This window comes from Amia ocellicauda, chromosome 8 (genome assembly GCF_036373705.1).
Source record: "Amia ocellicauda isolate fAmiCal2 chromosome 8, fAmiCal2.hap1, whole genome shotgun sequence".
NCBI lineage: Eukaryota > Metazoa > Chordata > Actinopteri > Amiiformes > Amiidae > Amia > Amia ocellicauda.
Genome location: NC_089857.1, coordinates 38,753,472 through 38,767,733, shown reverse-complemented (window position 1 = coordinate 38,767,733; position 14,262 = coordinate 38,753,472). Strand labels below are relative to the sequence as shown.

General features: G+C 40.0%; 1 protein-coding gene across 2 annotated transcripts in view; it reads left to right on the top strand.

Moving 5' to 3' along the window:
* Positions 1-2,068: 2,068 nt before the first annotated feature.
* The window catches only part of znf608 (zinc finger protein 608), a 40,191-nt gene continuing 27,997 nt past the window's right edge, over positions 2,069-14,262 (top strand). The window contains exons 1-2 of one of the 2 annotated variants that reach the window (XM_066711339.1): positions 2,069-2,546; positions 4,468-5,421. In XM_066711339.1, the coding sequence (XP_066567436.1) occupies positions 4,621-5,421 (801 nt within the window). In that variant the 5' untranslated portion in view covers positions 2,069-2,546; positions 4,468-4,620. The remainder of the gene's footprint in view (positions 2,547-4,467; positions 5,422-14,262) is intronic. The other variant, XM_066711340.1, reaches the window with a different exon arrangement.

The window sequence follows — 14,262 nt, the reverse complement described above, 5'->3', positions numbered from 1 at the left end:
AGAATAAAGTATGTAATCCAGAGAAAGAAATGCATATATGTCACTGGCATACTGTGACTATAAACAATGCATTCATTCAGCACTTTAAAACGTTTTTAGACCGACAGATTTCAAATGAAATCTAGACAATGCATCACACAAATATGCCAAATTGAAAAGGATTGTGTTTGCCTTATTTCAACCACTTGTGTTTTCACTGCCTGGTGTATTAAATACGTGACAGACCAATGCAGTGAGTTCTTTATTTTTATTTTGTATTGGGGAAAACATATCTGTGACAGATCTTAATTGCTATATGTATTTTTATAGACGTTTTTTTATCAACGCATGGCTTTCTACTACCAGCATATGTATATGTCCAACAACAGTGTATTGATGAATGTATAAGTTCTGCTAACTAAATCTGTTTTCCGAGTATAGAAAGTAAATCAATGAAGGGTCCGGCTTTACACATCACAAGAGCTATGCAGGCAATATTGTACTGTTTTTATTTTAAACTGTTAAATTCTCAAACACATACGTAATACCACTGTGTTACAGTCACCAGATACAACGCTTCATGAATGGAAATAAATTGCATTTTTAAACAGCCGTGCCACATAAAACACAGGACCGGCGCGGCAGCCCGCTCGCGTCACTGACAACGAATTCCTTTCAAAGCGGCACCCGGGCCACAGCATTCCACTCCCGCCGTCAGCCAATCAGCGGGCGTAGAGCTACATTTCCATAATGCTGATTGGCTGAGCGGCTCGGCGCTGTTGGGAAGAGAGAGGAAGTCCAGCGCAGAGAGCCCGTTTATATAAATAAAAACAAAGCCCGTCACACACCCGGGGTCAGGCTATCGTCAGTTTAGAAGTGCAGGACAAGCTTTGATAACCCGTGACAGCAAAAGAAGTGTGAGGTAAATCAGACCCAGAACAGGACACCTTGTTTAAAAAATGGATGTTTGCTGCTTAATTTGCCAAATGAGGTTGAGCAGTGGTTACAATTGAATTGCGTAATTGCAGTAGGGGACATAAAACGCCTCACTGTTCAGCTGTGAAACGGGCTCGGTCTATTAGTGACAGGATCATTATTTGACTGTATGCATAACACCGCAATGCAGTTTATAGAGTATTTGCATTTGGATTTGATGTGGGGTCGTTTTTACGGTTCGGGTGACCCAAGGAGGATCCGTACACAGTGCGTGTGTCAGTAACAACGTGGACTCGTCTACCCGCCACCAACAGGACTGTTCACAGGGCGATAGATTAGACACACAGGCAGTTCCCAGCCCTAACCGCCTGCTTTCCGTCTTTAACGCCCTTCCCCCACTGGAGTGCTAATATAACACTGTTGTTTCCATTATATGCTACACCCTGCGTCCCCCCCCACCCCCCAAAAAAAGATCTGTTCCCAGTTCGACCTTTTAACCAAACCGATATCGGCCCGAACATGAGAAAGCTAATAAACAGATCAACCGGTTTATCTCGGGTATGCAAATACGGTGGTCGTAGTAGTGCAAAGTGCAATGACAGACACAATCATGACAATAATGTGTGCTATCGGCGGACATGTTTTTGCATCATCAGAAGACAGGAGTCCAGTTGTATCGAGGCAGTTGCACGTCTGTCACATCCCCGACCCTGCGAGCTGCAGTGAGATGTAAAGGTGGGGACACGTGTAGGGTCCCCAGCCCCCGGACGCAGGGCTGCTTTAATGCACATTATTGATCGCAGGACATTAAGATTGAGTCCGCCGTGAATGCAAATAATTGCTCTATAAACAGACCCGGCTAATCCCCCCCCCATCCCGTATCCCGTGCATGGTAGTGTGTGACTGTACAGTGTGGGGGAGGGGAGACGTGTTTACATCGCTGTTCCTGCAGTTAACAGCAGCTGCGCTTGATAAGCGATTAGTCGTTATTTCGTGAGCAAGAAAGAAGGCAATATTTAACGGCTAGCAATAGCGTGCGTTTATATTCCCAGGCACTCGTGTTTGTGTGTTTCGTAAGGCAGGTTTGAAGCTGGAGGAAGGGGGACGAGCTATGGAGATAGGAGGGTTTGGAGGAAAAGGGGAGCCTAAGCAAACTGAAAGTGCATTTTATTATTAAGGCTGTTAACTGTGAACAGATGGGTGTGCATACATGTATAGATAGTGTGAGTGTTTAATTGCTACTTGTATAGAGTAGGGTCGAAAAAAGGAAAAGCTCGGCGCAAAGTTGCTCGGCTTGTGCTCTGCTGGTCTGTTCACTTGTGTGTGAAAAACACTCTTTCTAGCAGAGGAGAATCGGCTGACCAATGGGAGGCCTCGGTTCCATAAAAGCGTGGATGTGATTGGCTGGAACTGGAAGGGTATTGGGAACAAAGAAAAGTCCCTTCAGGTAGAAGCTGAGCTTTTTCACAGTTTGCATTTCTGTCTTTGGCAGACGTAGGCAGCGTGTGGGATTTTTTTTTTTTGAAATGGCTGCTGTGTGTAATTTAAAACATTTGGACTAAAACAGCTCGGTGTGATTTAAAGTTTCAATGAAGCCAGGCGGAAAAGACACACCCGATCCCATGCAGATCGTAAGTATGATTGTGTGGACTGCTCTGTCCCCGTTCGGCAAGGCTAGTGTTAAATGATTTGGTGTTCAATTAATCAGGTGAAAACAATGCAGCCGTAATCAAAATAAATAAATAAATACATAAATAAATAAATGCTGTTTCTTTGGATCGCACGACTGTAGCAGAAACGTGGGCTCTTTTTTTTTTTTTTTTTTTGTTTGTTTGTTTGATTAGTTTTTTGTGGTAATTGGCACTACCATTAACATTAAATTGAATAAAGCGAGTACCAATCCCATAACATTTGAAACCACTGTGAAAATGAATACATACCAAGGTGTAAAAGCTATCGTTAAATAGCAGTATGTGATTATATGAATTGGCAGTTTTAATTTGTGGGGAAAAAAAGTTTTATATAGGAAAGTGTACAGTTCTAAAGTTAGGGTTGTAGTTATCAGTGTGCAGTAATGTGTGGCATAGGAAAAAGTCCAGTCGAAAAATACTTTACCCCCACCCACCTCTCAACAATTTAATGTTTTCAGCAGCAACCAGTTGAGTCCTATATTCACACGTGATACTAAGGCATGAACTGTAACAAAATAGCTGCTTTTAGATGGTTGGCTGAAGTCTTCCCTGTTGCCCATCCCCCCCGTCCCCCCCGATCCGTCCAACACACCACTCTGCTCCCACCAACAATTCATTATAGCCTTTAGCTGGATAAGGCAAGCTAATTAAAACTAGGGAGAGATCTCCTAACCTGTGCACATTTAATGAGAATATATGCCGCCTCTCCACTCTTCAATGTATACTGCTAGCAACATTTGTAGCAAGGATGTTACAGAACCTCTTACTAACAGCAAGGGTGCTTTTGTGCTATAATGCAACATCTGTGTGACTCTCTCGCATTAAGGATTTATTGTTATTCCCAAGAAAGGGGGTTTCAAAAAAACTGTTTGGAAAAGCAGTGTCGGAAAGGGAAGGCAAGCGGTGCCAAATCCAGACATGCATCAAACTCCACTCCAGATTTTTCACCCCTTCATTTTTCTCAGTAATTTATCCCAGGGTTAGCAAAACTGTGTCTTGTTACAAGCGGCTGCCTGTAGGTTTGTTTCATGGTATCATTACCGCGTCCTGATCTGGATTGCTGTGAAGTCTTGGATTGCAGGCGGAATGTGAAGTTTGAAAACTTTGTATACCTTTGGTGCTTTTTTTTTTTTCTTTCTTTCATAAAAAGGACGCGATTGATGCTAACCTTGATTGATTGTAATTTACTGTGTCTTCGTTCTCTGCCGCTGTACAGACAAGGAGGGGGGTGGGTGGGGGGGATCTTGATCTATTTGCCATGAGGAATATGAACTGAAGGATTGAATTTGACTGGCATTTTACAGCAGCTCGATTTGGCTATATGGCATTTTAACAGTATGTGGCAGTGTCTGTGAGGGATACGCGTTATTAACCCTTACTGGAGAAATAAATGATTGGAAAGATTCAAAGGTAAGGACTGACAGCGTGTCTTGCTCTGGATTTAATATGGTTTTAATTTTTTGGGGGGTCTTCAAATCCGAAATTGACGGCAGAGGTCCTATTGGAATAGATTCCAAAGGTACATTGCTGTAACCCGCTGAGACATGCAGATACTGCTCTACACACTTGGTCATAAAGGGACTTGTATTATTTAACGCATGAATGCCAAGTCATTTTTTTTCCGCTTTAAATGAACCTAATTGTATTTGACACTGGGATTGGAAACCTAGATTGGGCTTGAATCTAGCCCTCGCTGTAGTTTTAGGCTACAAAACACACCACAACTTTGCAGTTTGAGGAGGTCAGGGTTTCAGAACAATGTAACCTGATTAAACAAGAGCTGTAACGCATTCATTAAGCCCGCTAATGGCATAAATGACTGACTATGGCCATGCAACTTTTTCCCTTGCTTTTACCACAGGATGGGATGGATCTGAACATAAGGGTGTAGAGCTCGGGATTTCACTGATAAAATTAAAGACACAGATAGATACGCACGGGAACAACGAATGTCCTCTCATCTGCAAGGCGGGGGAATCCATCCACGTTTTCTGTCCGAAATCTGACCTTCAGGATGTCAGTGAATAGCTCCACAGGTGGAAAAAGTGTGGATTCAAACGCAGTTGATACCTATGACAGTGGTGATGATTGGGAGATCGGAGTTGGCAATCTAATCATTGATTTGGACGCGGATTTGGAGAAGGACAGACAGAAACTGGAGATGAATAACTCGACGACTAACGCCAGCTCGAAGGATGGTGGGGGTCTGGCGTCCAGTGGTGCTAATGCAACATCAGCCTTATCGGATGGCTTAAAATTTACATCTGTTCAGCCCCCTGCTCCCCAGGGAAATCCCGGCAAGGAGACGGGCAAATCCAAAGTGAAGAGGAGCAAAACTTCTAAGGATACTAATAAATCTCTCTCGTCGGCGGCACTATATGGGATTCCCGAGATCAGCGGTGGGAAAAGGCAGGAAGTTCAAGGACGTCCCGGAGAGGCATCTGGCATGAATTCAGTACTGGGCCAAGCTGTTAGTAACCCAAACATTAGCAGTGCCATTGCTGCGTGTGCAAAAGGCAAGGAGGAAAAAAATGGCAAAAGTCAGGGCAGGGGCTCCAAGAGGGATAAGGATGCCAGCCGGGCGCGGAAAGAGAAGCACGATGTGGGACATGCGAGCTCGAGTGCCAGTCCCGCCGCTGGGCACCTCTATGGATTTGGGACCAAGGGGAGTCCGTACCATTGTGGGAACGGCGGGGTGGGAGACATGAACACAAGTGGTTTGGATTCAGGGATCATGGGGAGCTCTGTTGTTGTAAAGAAAGAAGAGGACGAGGAGGAGAGCCACAGACCAGCCAAGAAATTGAAAACTGAAAAGGTACGACCATACATTTTTTTTTTTTTTTTTTTTTTTAAGATTACAGTTTTGTGTATATATATATAATATATATATAAACTCGTTATAGCTGAGCACCGACACTTTTTTTTTTTCTCCCTTTAATAACCAGTGCAGTGAATCATACTTTTTTCTGATTTGAGGAGAAGAGCTGCGGGGACTTCAGGTGCTTGTTAGTAGGGAGCCCCAGCCTGTAGATGGTAATCAGGGCTTGTGAAGAGCCTGCTGCGGCGGCACCGCTTTCTCAGCAGAGTGTTTATTAAATGCAGCGGTTGTGTTTGGACAACAGCTGGGAGTATGAGCAGCTACTGAGCAATGACATTGTTATTGTAATCGCTCCTGGGTGCCTGGGGGGTGGGGGAGGCGCTTTTATACCTAATAACAAGTCATTCACGTTTCACAAGTAGACGTGGGCATTACATTCTGAGAAACAAACCTCACATAGGATTTAAATGATGACTATCAAAGTCTAGGCTAGGTTAATTCTGGCAGGGCTCTCATGTTGCTAAGTAAGGTTTCTCCAGGGATTGTGACCTACTGTTGGTTGAGTAATTAAAGGTCAAACGGACACCGCTGGTAAAGGAAACGGGATCATACAGTGATTACAAGAATTGTTTTTTGGGGGGGGTTTCCAACAGAGGGGATCGTTTGAGAATCTCTGACAATATACACTGTAGTCCAAGGTTGATATTATTGACTGGGATGTTTTATAGAGCATGGTTCATTTTAAAATGTAATTATTTGACACTGATGGTTTGTGCTAATTATATTGATGGTACCTGAAAAAGGCAACCCTTTGATAAATCTGGTCATTTCCAAATATTGGGCTTGCAGCACAAGAGGGCTTTTATCCACCCCAATCTTCATCTTCACTGAGGACAAGTGAAACAGATTGGAAAGCGTTTGCTCAATTTAAATGTTACTTAGTTCATAAAGATGGGACTGCAAATTGGAAGCTCTTTAACCAAACAAGATAAATTTCCCTAATCTGCCCACCACAATGACTTGGATTTAAAAATTCAGGACTGTGTGATTGAATTCAGTGGTTGCCTGGAATGTGGGAGGTTCTGCCCTTGTGCATCCTTCTTAGTCTTTTAATCTTTCTGCCAAATGTCCACATTCAACAATTTTGTTTAACTGGCAGTCTGTACATTTCAATGTCTCAAAGACTGGTGTCATGGCAACAGAGATTAGTATGCGGTGTGTTTTCCTCCATGTTAGGTTATCCTGACATGATAATTTTTTTAAATCGCAAACAATGTAATTCAATAAACCTTGGGTGGTACTCCGATTTATATTCCTTCCTGTGAATCGGTATAGGTGCACCATTCCTTTTTATATAGGATTCGAAATGACATTGCATCAATTTAGTTTATTGTCATAGGGGAACCGATATAAAGGCTTTCTTTTCATGTCCAAAGGAAGGACGATTGTGAAAAATTCAATATGCTATTAAAGTAGTGTAGCTTTCTTGCATGTCTATATTTGGCCTGTTTACACTCTCCAGAGTGCATCAAGTCATGTTAAACCTGATAAATTGGAGCATATGAGAGCTTATTAAAATTCTGACTGTGTTTTTGCAGAAACCACAAGCACATTGTAAAAAAAAAAAAATGAGAGGGGGGGGGGGGGGGGGAAATCACCACTCCCTTAATGTGTGGGTCAAGTTAAAGCAGCCTGCAATTGTAAGCTGTTTGTTCTATATTCATTCAAGCCATTTTTGTGGTTAAGCTGTTTCTGGCACGCCTGAGTAAGCAGACTTGGGAAGGGAAGTTACCACCCCTACAGTTGTATTAAGTAATCATAAAAACAAAGACATATTTTGACAGTATCCATTTCTTCAATAACTTTTGAATATAATTGCAAAAAATCTGTATCTGATAACAAAATGCAATTTTCTTCAGTGATCAGGAAAAGTACTCCAACAAGCAGATTGCTGCAATTATGTGTACAAAACCATCTGATATTTATGGATGAATTGTTAGAACTGTTAATACTTATTTTGTTACCATTCAATTTGGTTACCAAAGTAGTGTAATTGAAAAACAGGCAAGCAAACACACAAACACAATAGTGCCTGCCTTTCATTCCAAACAGCTGAAAACATGGCAGCTCTGAATTGGCCATGCATTTTGAAGATCTGTGGAGGATTTAAAACCAAATCTTTGCATTGGCTTCTTCTGATTTTTTTTTTTTTTCTCCACTTCTTGTGTGCGGATGCTTTTGACTTCGTGGACAATTAATCAGATTGTAAAAGCTGGGTGTCTGCATTGTCTCCCTCTTCTACTTTCATATCTTTCCAAAAATTACCGTAATGGTACATTTCTAATGTCTGTTATTTTTATGGTTTGCTCTTCAATTTTTGTACAAGTCAAGTTCAAGACAAATTACATTAGTTTGTGTTTTTTGTAGTTGCAATGAAGGGATAACTGCAGTGCTCACAATGGGGTGGTGGGGGGTGGGGTTGGGTGCTTTGCTTTCTTCTGGGTGAAAGCTTTTTGGGTGAACTCGGTTGACCTTTCAGTGTGTATGATCAGACATGTGACTGAACTTCTGTTGATGGGTGACCTAATTTTAAACCAAGTTTTCAGTGACTATTTATGGTTAATTCTGCAAGATTGATAATGGATGTGTTCAAACTCAAAAGCTAATTCCAATTATGTAAGATTTAAATTAAGAATGTTGGAATGCGTTCCTTAAAATCACATTTCTTTGTCAGCATATTAAGTGGAATTCTTAATGGTATTCTAAGTGGAAGTCTTTGAGCGACCAAGGGACAACACAGATGCTGCTGAGGTCAAACATATGTTCCTTAATCTGCCTTGTTAAACTAATTCTAATGGTTTTCCTCTAAGAACACCATTGCAAAAGGCCATTTTGGTTTTATTGTTTGGTATGTTACCCCAAACTGTTTTGTGTTTTGCTGAACAACTCACTATTTTTAAATATCATGGCATAAGACTTTATTTAGATTTTATATGTTAAATTCTCTTTTTCACTTTGAACTCATTTGTTTTAGTCTTTTACAAGTTGTGTGAAGATTGGTTTAATGTATGCATCAATAATTCCAGTTCTTGAGTGAGGACATTCATATTTTTTTTTAACAATCAACCATTCATGGAAAATATAGATAATGTGAAATATTTTATTGATATGAAGTTGTCAAACCTCTGTAGGTGGAATTGTAGAACACCCTGTCTTAATCAGTTGGCTTGTTGGCTACTGATTCTTAGGATCTGATAAGGCATCATACAGCCTTTGTCCAGGGCTTTGTATTCAGGCTAATGACGGGTCTTGTGCCGCCTTGAGATAAATGACATTATCTCTTGAGTGGGCTGACAGGAAACAGACATATTAATGGTAAAGCTCCAGGGAGGACCTACTGCGGTTGAGATTTGGGGGCGAAGGAAAAAAAAAACTGCCTTGTGATCATTAATGCACATGCATTCTTGCATCTCCCAACAGGGCTATGGCCATTCAAAGCAGCATCTGGGGTGGAGACTACTGAAACTTGTTTTGTGTTTGTACTTTTCAAGTGTTTCTACAGTTGATGTTTTTTAATGCATGAGAGACCCTTCTGCTAAATCGTAAACTGTAGCAGTTAGCCTAGATTTTAAACTTTGATGTTAATAACTGACAACGGAAGCAATTGTTCTTTGGAGTCTTTTGTCAGTAATTTAATTTTAGATAACTCTTTTGTACTGACTGTCAGGATTTAAGAGTTTTATTTTCATCAAACTAAACAATCCCTAAAGATCACACTGGTAAATCAAGGCCTGTATGCACAGGTGTGATTCATATCCTTATTTAAACATCTACCTATTAATCAAATAGGCCGAGTTGTAGGATAAGGTTGGTACTTAAACGTATTGAGCTTTTTATGTCTTCTAGTTGTGATGATTTTTTTCCCGCCTCTAATCTGGAATTCTTGCAGAGTGGATCTGGCAAATTAAACAAAACCTTTGCTTTAGAATAAATAATTGGAAAACTATTTAGACCTGCATGTGTGTATCAAAATTTGGATTGGCTTTTTGTGATTGTATTTGGCAGCAGAAAAGAGCTTGCTTAATTAGAGCGTAATTCTTCCATGTAATTTATGGATGTTTAGTTCATTAGCTAAAAAACAGTGCTTGGTTAAAAGAAGAAGGTGTCATTATGAATTACTTTGTCCATCTCTCTTGTTCTTTCTGGTTTTAAAATCTGGTATGGTGCCTATATTTGAAGGAATGTTATTATAACAATCAAAAGATGTCTCAGAGCCACAGGGGTATGCTTTTACTTAACAGAACTTAGAGGGTTTTATTTTCCCTCCCTCTTTTCTTCATATTTCCCTTGTGGCCTTGTTTTTATTGAAAAGGAAATATGAGGAGACCTGGTGGCAATTTACTGCTTTCCCATGACACTCTGAGATAATAGCAGTCTTTGCTTGTTGTGCATGTACAATATTGTGTATTCTGACTCGATCATTGTTAAAGGAGGAATGAAATCGTAGTATGCTATAAAAATATACATAATAATTTGAAAATGCAGTATATTCAAATGTATCATTTAACATTTTTATCTACTGCGAGTATGCTGATGAAAATCTGAAATTCTTGTGATTTGTAAGCTCTTCCAAGTCTTTTTCTCTTCTTCCTTTAGCCTAATCTCTGCAGTTCTTCTTTACAAAAGGAAAATGGAAAAAGTGACCCACTGCAGTATCAAGAGACGGCATTAGCAATCCCTTACCGTAGACAGCATAACCTACTTTTACATGCCATTTTGCCTTGCTACAGAATTTCTCACTTGGGGAAGTTATGCTGACTCATTTGTGTTTTCAGTGTTTAATCCCTGGCCCTGTCATTTAGAGGTTACATGTTTTGTTTTTTCTTTTTAAATGGTGTTTTACAATTCTTTAATCGTAAAAACAACAAATACTTTTTTTGTGAAGGCTTTAAAAATTGTAAATATTTGTTTTTGCAGTTGTATTTCAGAATAACAATGGTTAGCAGGCTTCTGTTATGCATATAAGCTCACTTCCACCCTCACTCTCCATTCTGTAGCAGATGCCAGAAATTTGAGTGCAGCCGTTTACATTACAGCATCATTGTGTTTTTCTTTACAATCTGTTTCCTCAGATTATATATTAAAAAAAAAAAAAAAAAATATATATAAAAAAATATATACAAATCTCTCTCATCTTGGAAAGTGTCCGCCTCGGTCTGACTTTCGAGGTATTGACCTCGGTTACACAAATGCAGGCTGAAGGGGGAGGAAGGAAAAATTTGGTAATTTTATATGGTGTTTGAATACATCCCCAGTGCCCCCCTTTCTCTGAGTAGTTATTTTCTCTTTCTATGTTTCTAAAAATATTTTTTAAAGCTTAGTTGTGTTATTCCTGATATGCAAGTATGAAAGCTGCTTGGCCGTGTAGAAGTAGATTTATTTTAATCTAGTGCCCATTTATTGCCTTGAGCACTGTAAATCTGTCAGCTCGGCACAGCGTTTTTGCCTCTTTATTTGCTCCACTTTCTGCTCTTGACATCACTCCCCTGAGGCAGAATCCTAATCTGCTTTCAATTAGTTGCAAAACTAGAGCGCCTAAAATGGAGATGAAAATTAGTTAACGCTGATATAGCACTTAATGTATTTTTTCCCCTATATCATTCTATATTTCATGGCAGATTATTCATAATTTGTTGTGCCTCTAATTGCCCTGGTCATTGTGATTTGTAAGTGCCCTAATTTAAAATACAGCACAATTCATCCATTGATCGGTCTACCTTTATGATGCTACGACTGTCACATTGTACGTCCCAGTGGGAATTGTTCGCTTCCTCTGGTGCGAGCTTGTGATTGACATTTGTTGGTAGGAGCATTTTCAGTAATAAAGGAGCAAGACGCAAGAGCAGGTTAATTTACTAATAGATTTAAGATGGTAGTGCCCCTCATGCAGCTCCGCGATTTGATGCTGTAAGCCAAAACACGGTTATGAAAAGAGAACTGGAATTTAATTTTAAAAAAGTGAATGGTTGCAGTTGATCTTCAAAAATCTCATTGTCTTGAACACTGAGTCACTAAAAAGCCAAACTCAATACATGGCGGCAAATGGACCTTGACAGAAACAATTACCGAGGAGGGCCTCTACACATTTCCCTGTTTTTAAAGCTGGACCAACTCTTCAGCTACTTAATGCTTTAACCTCTCCCGCCTTCCTTGATATATTTTTTTTAAATAGCCTTGGTTCATTGTTTTAATTAAAATAAAGGATATTGCTTAATTAACATTACGTTTATATATGTGTTTTCCTACAGCGGAAATTAATTGCATTATAAATCCTATGCTATCCGTTATGTTTGTGTATTTTTTTTAAATCTGTTAATTTCATATTTTAAAAGGCTGCGTGTTGGGCAATAGTGTTTTAAGTTTACTCTGTACGAGAGAAAAAGCTTTGCAATTAAACCAATATATTTGCTGATGAGTTACAGTAATCTAATGTAGCTTCTAAAATGAGAACCTTTCCAATAAGAACAGGATCAAGAAAGGTCAAGGAGGACATCTAATTTGGTCATTTAAAATTTAAGCTGAAATATCAGTGCTGCTAAAAAAACAAAAACATAAGGGTACTCTAGTTTATGGGCAGAAAAGCACATTTCCTTGAAAGATGGATGAGGGAAATGATTGTTTGAGATGGGTAATTTTGAGCTGCTTTTTTGTTGTTGTTTTTTTAACAGCGTGACATAAACTTGACAACACAAGCTGCTTGTAGCTATAGGGCACCAGCTGTTGGCAAAGCTGTGTTGCCTCTTTTGTGCGGGGCATTCTTAAAAAGCCACAGTAAATCTAATGATACATTTATGTCCTGGCTCCCTCCTTCCTCCCTGCTTCACAATTGAGGTTCGCTGTGCATTCAGGGAATGTTTGATGAGAAAAAAAAGTCTGTGTAAATCAGCATTTTGTTTCAGTACACTAATTAATTACTGGCCCTTGCTAATGCCTATAGCACAATTGTTCAATTTGATTTGCTCCGCTTTGCTTTGAAAAGCCAATGACGACTGCTAAATAAGTATTTTCAATCCAAATCGCCCGATCCATCGCTAGGATGTGGAGAAGGAGTACAGAAACTGGGAGTTACCCAAGATCATGATGATATTATAGTCTTATGCATCTTTTGAACATAAGAACATAAAGTTTACAAACCAGAGGTGGCCATTCGACCCATCATGCTCGTTTGGTGTCCAGTGTAGTTTCATTAAGGTGCTTAATTAGGGTAGTGTCCATATTATTGAGCTTTAAATAAGTATACTTCAGGTGGCAGTCTTCTGTAAAAGTCCAAATGTATCCATCCTAGTGCAGTTTGCTTTAGTATGAATAAATTTTCTCCTACAATATCCCCAAATGTGCTGTTTGATACCTACATTTGTTATCTGGTTAATATTTTACAGGTTACATTACAGCACAGCTTCTTCCACATACTTTGAGGGTGCCATTTTGTAGCATGGACAGGGTCACCATAGTGTAGTGTCGGTTTTAACAATATTTGATTGAATGAGTGGAAGATAAACTTGACATCACTCTCTCAACACTTCAGTACGTTCGTGCTTATCTTCGGTCCCAGCTCGACTCTTTCGGTATCTAAAACTGTGAACTAAATCACACTTATTGGCCCATTCAGCATGACTTACTTTCTGCTTGAGAACAGTGTTGATTTAATGTGTTAAAAGAAGCTGTACTGATACACAGCCTCCGTTTTTGGTTTTGATGTTTGATTTCTTTACATTTCTATGCATGGTTTGTGTAAAAGGTAGTTCATCCTGAAGAATACAGGAAGTCCTTTAAAACCGAAGCAATGTGTGCATACTTTTGCCTCAGGACGGAGATGATTAAAGTAAAGGTGGCGGTGGGGGAGGGCGGGGGTGTTAAAGCTTACATGCCTGTGTGAAGATACTTGATACTGTGGTTTCAAATGTTGTAGTACATGGTGGAATGACATCAGCCCTGAAACTTAAGTGTTTGTACAACTCAAAGGAAACGTTAGGCTAATTACTTGTATCCAGAAAGTGTGTTCCTCTGAGGCCGGGGTGAGGAGCCAGTGGCGCAACTTTAGTTTCAGAAGGGGGGGGGGTGGGGGGCGTTCAATGTAAGTGTGACGGTGGGGGTGGGAGTGCTGCTGAGTTGATTGGTGGTAGTGGAGGTGGGGTTTTTTCAAACAGTGGAGGGGACAATTTCACCCGTACATCTCGAAAATAATGTTTGTGAATGATCGTGTCTTTCATAAAGTGTGTAGGACACCTATGATTGAGGGGGACACAATGACACCCCAACCCCCAAACCTGTGCCTGCGTGTGAAGCATATTTTCAGGTTTGTGAGGTTTTGAAGAATTTCTACTCTTATTAGTTGTCTTTTTAGGAAAATTATTTTTACATTAAATGTATTATCTCTAATATCCATATGCCATATAAACTTGCATGTGAACATTTTAACCTTGCAGAGACTATTTGGAGGAAGAAAATAAATTGGTTTTTATTACGCACTAATAGGATTTCTCTGAAGAAGAGCTGTGATGGTTGTCATTTCAGTTTGGTCCGACAGTCTGTGCGTGAGCTTACTTGGTTTATCAAGGCGTTCACTGTGGTGGATGTGGTTCCAAATCTGTTTCGAGCACCATTTGCTTTCTCAGCTTACCCACAAGGTCTGTGACTAATCTAGTCACTGAGAGGATTTTGGCCATATGCTGGCTTTAATAATGGAAATATGATCTTATTCTGGGCTGTGGCAAAGCAAGACATTTATCAGCTGTGTGGTTGAGAAGGGGGAGGTGGTGGTGAATGGCATCTTCTGTT